Source organism: Solanum verrucosum, unplaced genomic scaffold, assembly GCF_900185275.1.
Source record: "Solanum verrucosum unplaced genomic scaffold, falcon-dt-bn FXZP01000085.1, whole genome shotgun sequence".
Taxonomy (NCBI): Eukaryota; Viridiplantae; Streptophyta; class Magnoliopsida; order Solanales; family Solanaceae; genus Solanum; species Solanum verrucosum.
In genome coordinates, this window is record NW_026019839.1 from 3,311,521 (window position 1) to 3,319,561 (window position 8,041).

General features: G+C 33.5%; 1 protein-coding gene and 1 pseudogene across 1 annotated transcript; both read left to right on the forward strand.

The window, feature by feature from the left end:
* The first annotated feature begins 3,582 nt into the window (after window positions 1–3,582).
* LOC125815194 (uncharacterized) lies at window positions 3,583–4,750 on the forward strand (annotated as a pseudogene).
* A 340-nt stretch (window positions 4,751–5,090) lies between these two features.
* LOC125814557 (uncharacterized) lies at window positions 5,091–6,054 on the forward strand. Its single transcript, XM_049494023.1, has 2 exons — window positions 5,091–5,405; window positions 5,533–6,054. Exons 1-2 carry the CDS (start codon window positions 5,091–5,093, stop codon window positions 6,052–6,054), a joined length of 837 nt encoding a protein of 278 aa, XP_049349980.1.
* The last annotated feature ends 1,987 nt before the right edge of the window (window positions 6,055–8,041 follow it).

Below are 8,041 nucleotides of genomic sequence, written 5' to 3' on the forward strand. Positions count from 1 at the left end.
TTTGATCATATAGGCCACCTAACTCATCTTGTATCAAAAGTTATGGTCGTTTGAAGTTGACCCAAAACTCACAACGTAAGCTTAACTTGCAAAAATTTCAAATTGGCTCTTTCCAATTTAGTGCTTTCTAAATTTAGCTCTTTCTAAGGCGGGTTGTTACAATATCTCCCCTAGGGAACATTTGTCCTCGAATGAGATCACTCTAAAGTAGAACTAAGGGTGGAAACATCTAACACCCAACTCAAACACCCAACATGCAAATTAACACAACATTTCAACTTAAAATAGTCCTTCTTAATTCCACTTAGAATAGTCCAAAACAACATAGTATAGTGATTAAAAGAGTTGAAAAAGACCAAAACGACCCTATAGAACTCTAGCAGCGACAGGTTCTACGAGAGAATCTATGGATCGTGGTTCCAGCTACGGACCATAGGGGTCTGTAGGTAGAAATCAAAGAGAATTGCTGAGTTTCTGAAGTTCAAACCACGAGACCAATCTACGGTCCGTGGTTCACTCTATTACCCGTAGAGGCCATCTGTAGAAACATGCTCAAATACAGTCTCTGAACTTTTTCTACGGATACCATCTACGGTCATTGGTTCATTCCACAAGTAGTAAACACCATCCGTAATTCTCAGACAAATTTACCAGTTTCTGAAGATGAATTTACGAGGCACATCTACGAACCGTATGTACTTAAACAATATCGTGTGGTAGATGCCAACTTTCTTCTCAATTTCATAGCCATTTGGTTTATATGGTTGTTCACATGAGCACAAGTACTGTTACCAAGTTATCTTTTTCATTTCTCCTGTAGGTTTTAAATATGCTACAAGAGTCTGCTTGCTCTGTACTATTTTCTCGTTTTGACCAGCTTCGGGTATAACATTAACTTCATATACAATTATGAGTGCAGGCAAAATTTACTACCAGGTAACTATGGACATGGTTGAGTGGTCTGATCAAGAAAGATATGGGACTTTTGGGCATTGCTTGTGATGAGTTAATTATGGCTCCATAGTTGTTTACAAACACTTTCATTGCACACTTTTCTGGAGCAAGGTGCGATTTATTTTTTAGTGTTGGATAAGTACGCAAAAAAATATTATCTCAAAAGCATGTATATGTATCTAGCAAATCAGGGTGGGAGGGGGTGGAATGGTCAAATGGTAGGGAGTGGAACTCTAATAAGCACAATCTATGTGCAATATTTGCTCTTTATATCGCACTATGCTTTTGTTATTATTTTTACTAGACTCAACTTTTAGATAGGTGCGAGTAAATTAAATTTCACCTTTGGAGTTTTAGATTTTGATATCAAACTATATACTCAGAAGTCAACTTTTATTGTTGAATCTAGAGTGCTAAAGAAAGTGGCTACTGGTTAGTATAAGTATTTCGATTGTTAAAACAGATTAAGCCTAATGTTTATGTGAATGAATATTGTGAGCAACATTAAAACTAATTTATCAACATTGTAAATGCTAAAGAACTTTTTAAACGAGCGCAAAAATACTCTAAAACTATTGATAAGTCTCTTGTTAGATACTAATGAGTACTTTAATTACGATGAAGTTTAATTAATGATTATATATCATACATGAGCATGTCACCGAAATGATAAATATGACGCGACTTGAGACTTTAGAAATGAAAGTGGGTGAAAATTTTCTTGTATGATTTATCATCAACTTAATACTATTTGAGGACACCTACTCTCACTACTAGAAAACTGTAAATTATCTGCGAATTTTACTTGGGGATTATTTCTGCAGAAACTTCCTACGAATTTTCATGCGGAAATATGAAATTCCTAAATTATAGACTTTTTTACCTGTGAAAAATAGTTTTCCAGAAAAATTGGTGGGTAAATTTGACGCCATTTTCACAAAATTATTACCTAGGGAATTATTTGCGGTAAATAATTTGTAAGTATTATTTTCATAGGTAAATTCACAAGTAATAAAAAAAAGGATTTTTTTTTATCTTCTAGCAAGAAAATTTCTAGATAAATTTATTTGCAAATAATTACTTGGAAATTTATCTAGAAATATATGTGGTATTACCTGGGATTCATGTTCTGTGAATTTTGTTGGGGATTTACTTAGGAATTTTCTTACTTGAAGAATTACTTGGGGATTCTATTATTGTGAATTTGATTTGAGATTTTTTGAGGGATTTACTTGGAAATATGCAAACTTGAATATTTTTATATAATTTAATTGGAATTTTTTTTATTGAAATCTAAGGATTTTTTAAAATTAGGAGTCCTAAGGGAATATTTTCTTAAAAATATATTTACCAATATTAAAAAAATATAATAATATAAAAGGGACAAATGATCATTAGAATGAAATTTATTGTTAAATAATTATTCTATTTTTAGGTTTAATAAATTATTATGCAATAATATCGATTTAATAAGGTGTTGGAACATTATCATAAATTTTAGGATGAATATTTTTAACTCATATATAATTAATATTTAATCTCACTAAACATCAATGTTATTATTTTTTAATTTTTTATTTGAAAGAAACAAAGAATTAAAATTAGATGGCTAGTTATTTATTCAATAGAAAAATAATTATCATAAATATTTATCAATCTATATGGTGTTGGAACATTACCATAAATTTTAGTACAGAAAAGGGCCTAAAATACCCTCGAAGTATTGGAAATGGTACACAATTACCCCCCATCCACCTATTGACCCCCAAATACCCTTCCCATCCACCTTTGGGTCCAAATTTACCCCCTTCATTAACAGATTACAATTTAAAATAATTAAATAATACTTTTAATTACGTGGCACTCAACCATTGGTTGTAATTTAATTATTTAATATAATTTTAAACCCACCTATTTTAACTTAACCCGCCCCGATTGACCCAATACAAAAAAACCTATCTAATTAAAAGAACCATAAAACCCAAATTTCTTTCAATTTATTTCACGATCTACAAAGGGTTTAGTAGCTTCCTGATAACTACACTCATCAGTGAAGTTCTCAGATTGCAAGGGTATTTTCGTTCACAATCTCGACTTCAACTCAAGTAAGAACTTGTGCACTTCGGAATTTCAGTTAGGGTTTAGGTTTTTATTGATTTTACTTGTTTTGAGAATCAATTTCTATTAATGTTAATGTTCCATGTTTTCTATGCTTTTTTGACAATTATTATGGTGATACATCAATTTGTTTTGTGTTGTCTATTTATGTTAGCGTACTGTGTTACTATATTGATTTCGAGTAGGATTTTTATATTGTTGTCTCAAGTTTGTTCTTTTCTGTCTTTATTCGTTGTCTCTCTCTTTATTTTATAATTCTTTTCGATTTGTGTTTTTGTTAGTTTGATTTGCCTTTACTGTTGTTAGGTATGAAATACTTTATTGAATGGTCCATTTTTTGGATTCCAGGTATTGTATTATATGTTTTTGTGTATATAAAGTTTTACTTTGACGAATGTGGTCCCTATTCCTTTACTCTTGGTAGATTCCTCTGTTTTTTTAAAATATTTTGTTGTTGTCTAATAGCCCTTTTCTCTTTCTTTTTTGTCTATAATGTCCTTTTGTTGAAGAATGGTCGACAAGGTGGACCTATTATTCTATTATGGGGGTAGGTGGGTACTGACACCTACTGTTATTTACATTAAAAAATTGACTCATGTTTGGAAGGAGTATGATCCAGATTTATTGTCATATATAGACATATGTGAAGAGTTTCATGAAAAGTTAGGTTTTAGTAAGGTCCAACAACTTCTACTCAAAGGACCTTCTGGGAGGTATTATTTGATTGAAGGGGATTCTGGCATAAGAACAATACAAACAACAGTCTGTTAGGTCTGGTGTACTTGAACTGTTTGTTGTAGATGAGGGGATGATGTTGTCCCAGCTATTGACATCAGCCACAATAATGAGCCTTACCTAGTCACAATAGATGTTGCTACTGAAGGTGAAATAAGTGAGGAAGAAAATGAACCTTACCTAGTCACATTAGATGCTGCAACTGAAGGTGAATCAAGTGAGGAAGAAATGATGAAAATGAACCTTATCCCAGTGACTACAATAGTGAAGAATTGGAATCCTTTAGATTGGAAAAGAAAAGAGAAGTTAATGATCAACTTGACAACTTTAAAGAGTTGGAAAAAGGTATGAGCTTTAAGAACCTTGAAGAAGCTAAAAGGGTTGTAAGCTACTACTCAATTGCTAGGAAGGTTGCCCTTAGGGTTGATAAGAGTGACTCTGTTAGAGTTAGATATAAGTGTATTGCTGGTTGTCCTTTTCTGTATCTGATTTCTGAAGTTAAGAAAGGGCAAAGATTTGAAATTAAGACCTTGTAAACAAAACATACATGTCCAGAAGCATTCAAGAATAGAAGAGCTACTCAACAAGCTCTAGCACACTACTTCAAGAAGAAGGTCCAAAATGATCCCAAGTGTAAAGTGAATGAAATGAGAAAGATTGTAGATGATAACTTTAGGCTTAATATTAGTTATTCAAAAATGAAGTGGGTCAAAAGACTTGTGCTAGAGAAATTAGATGGTAGTTATGTTGATGATTTCAATAAATTGGAGGGTTATGCTCAAGAGTTAAGGGACAACAACCCTGGTACTGATGTAATTATAAACATATCCAAAGAGGCTTTGTTGGAACATGGACAAAAAAAGTTTTTGAGAATGTATATTTGTATTCATGCTTTGAAAAGTGGCTGGAGAGCTGGTCTGAGGCCATTTATAGGGTTAGATGACACCTTTTTAAAAGGGAAGTTCAAGGGAATTTTATTGGTTGCACTTGGACAAGATTCAATGAAACATTTTTATCCACTTGCTTGGGCAGTGGTGGATAGAGAAACTATTAGAACATGGAAATGGTTCATTGAGTTGCTGAGGAATTCATTGGGGTTGGCAGATGGTGAAGGATACACTTATGTCTGATATGCAAAAGGTAATTTTGCAAGTGTTTGATAGTTTTTTATTATAGTTATTGTATACACTTGAATTTTTTTAAGTTATTCTATTCTGTTTTTTCTTGTTGTTACAAGGCTTGATTGGCGCTGTTGGTGATTTGCTTCCAAAAGCACAACATAGATGGTGTGCAAGGCATATAGAAGCCAATTGGTCCAGGTCTTGGAGTGGTGTACAAATGAAGAAGATGTTTGGTGGTCTGCTTGGAGTACCTATGAAGAGGAATTTAATGACCAATTAAAGTCTATGGGTTCTGTGTCTAAACAAGCAGCCAAAGATCTTTTATGGTATCCACCGCAACACTGGTGCAGGGCTTTTTTTGACACTGTCTGCAAAAATCACTCATGTGAAAATAATTTTACCGAGTCATTCAACAAATGGATTTTGGAAGCAAGGGCAAAACCAATAATCAAGATGCTGGAAGACATTAGAATTAAGGTACTGCCACTATTTTATATAACTATCTGATAGTAGCTATTTATGTTTAATATGGTAGTAATATGTAGGTGTTACGTTTAGATTATATATGTCATGTATATGTTATATATTTCACTGCTATTTATAGGTTATGAAAAGGTTGAAACAACTTGAAGAAGAGGGTAAGAGGTGGACAGAAGAGTATTGTCCATACTCCATAGATCTGTATCATGATTTTAGAATGATTGCACAAGGTTGTCAAGTTGTTGCTAATGGAGACTTAGGATATGAGATGGATGAGGGTATAGATAGACATATTGTGAATCTTGCTACAAAGAAGTGTACTTGTAGGACATGGGATTTGACAGGAATACCATGTCCTCATGCTATTAAAGCATTAGAACATGATAGACTAGAACCACTGAATGAGATGCATTGGTGGTACTCGAAAGAAGCTTACTTGTTTGTGTACCAGCCTAAAATTCAACCTGTTATGGGTGAGAAATTCTGGAAAATTGATCCTTCTCAAGCTATGCAACCACCACAAATTCATAAATTGGTTGGTAGACCAAAATTAAAGAGAGTAAGGGAAAAGGATGAGGCAAGAAAAAAAGAGGGATTATGGTCGAAAAGGATTGCAAATGACATGTGGAAACTGTGCTACTGGTGATAATCGAAGAAGATGTCCTTTGGTAAGTTATGTTTCATCAATTTATAATTACTTACAATGTATATTTATTTATCCTACGCTTTCACAAATTGTATAGCTTCAGAAAGGAAGACAAGTTCTCCCAGCACTCTAACCAAGTGAAGAAAATGAACCCGTCTTTATGCCAACTCTTGGATTTGTTGCATCTTCTAGTCGACAAACAAGCCAACAATCAAGTCAAGCATTCAATGAAGTTCCTGGTCCTTCAAAATCAAAGAGAAAAAATGTTTCAAAGGACAAAGTTGATGCAATTCCAAAGAGTTCTAAAAACAATGGAAAAGAAATAGTTGTTGCACCTTCAATTGCAACTGTTGATGAAGATGAAGTTGAAGATGGTATTAAATCTGAGGATGAGGATACAATGTTTGCACCTAGGATGATATCTGAAGAAAAGATTAGACTACAAATGCAGAAGCTGCAACAACAACTAATTGGTTCAAGAAGGATTAGTTTCAGGGGTGATGAAAATGGTGCTTCTATTCCTACTAATCTGCCATACTCACCAAGAAAATTGGCATGGAAAGGAAAATAAGCTATGACTTCAAATCAGTTGACAGTTGAAAAGGAGACAAAAATTGGTAAATTAAAGGCAACGAAAGGAAAAGAAGCTACGACTTCAGATCAGTTGACAGTTGAAAGGAGAAAAGAATTGGCAAAGTGAAGGCAAACATGGGTGGGAAGAAGTAGTTGCATTATGAAGTTGTTTTTTGTTTTCCAGTGTTATGTAATGGCATGATGAAACTTAATATTTTGACTTTTTTGATGTTACTCCGTCTTGAACAAGTGTCTATAAGTTTTTGTGGGTTCAAAATATATGACAATGCCATTGCTACTTATCTATGTAGTTGTTGTTTTTTGTTTTCCAGTTGCATTCTGTATGTTGCTTTATCTGGGAAGATGTCTTGATAGTAGGCCTAACAGATCTTGTGAGTTGTGAATCCCCAGTGATATTTCTTTTGAACTAGAGTGAGTTGATAATTTCTAGTGTTGGGAGTGTTTCTTTAATTTTGGTTGTCTACTAAGTGGTACAGACGACGAAATGGCTGAGAGCATATTATACTGTTAACTTGCATTTGTGTAAAATTGAAAAGCAATCCATAATTTAGCTGCTGTAAAATTTGCAGATTGCTGTAAAAATGCAGATTGCTAAATGGTAAAAATGCAGATTGCTAACATTAACAAGATTGCTAACAACTTTTCCATTACAATCAAGAGATCAACAAGATTGCTAACAACTTTCAACAAACAAAACACAATGACATGACATCAGTTGTAAACTGCAGATTGCTAACATTACATCAAAATACTAACGACTACACCACACTACTAGAACAGAGCTACACCAAACTACTAACGACTACACACTACTAGAACAGAGCTACACCAAATTACTAACGACTACACACTACTAGAACAAAGTTACACCAAACTACCACGACTACACATTACAAACGATCCAAGAAAAGAAGTTCAAACATAACTACAGTACACTACATCAACTCGATAGCTACAAAACCAACAATAATACCCCAAGAGATCAGAAGCAAGCTTATCAATTGAAGCCCTTTCAATTTCCACTTTAGTTTATTATCATCCAAGTTCTTCAAATTAGAACATTCAATATGATGTTCCAACTCCAAGTTTGAAACTTTATCCTCCAAATTTGAATTTTCAAAAAAAGTCATATCATTCAAGTTAGAACCAATGTTTGGTTTATGAATTTCAATGCCACCCATTTCCTTTAGGATCTTCTTCAATCGGTTTCTTTCCTTCCAAATTGGATCTAATTCAATATTTTGATTGTGAGTCTTCAATCACACATGACTTGGAAGTTTACTATCGATCCAATCCAATGACCACAAGATAATGAGCAAGAAAGACTACCTTTGAAAAATCGACGTCCACCATTCTCACGGGTCATAGCAGTAAAATATTTTTCTATCAATCC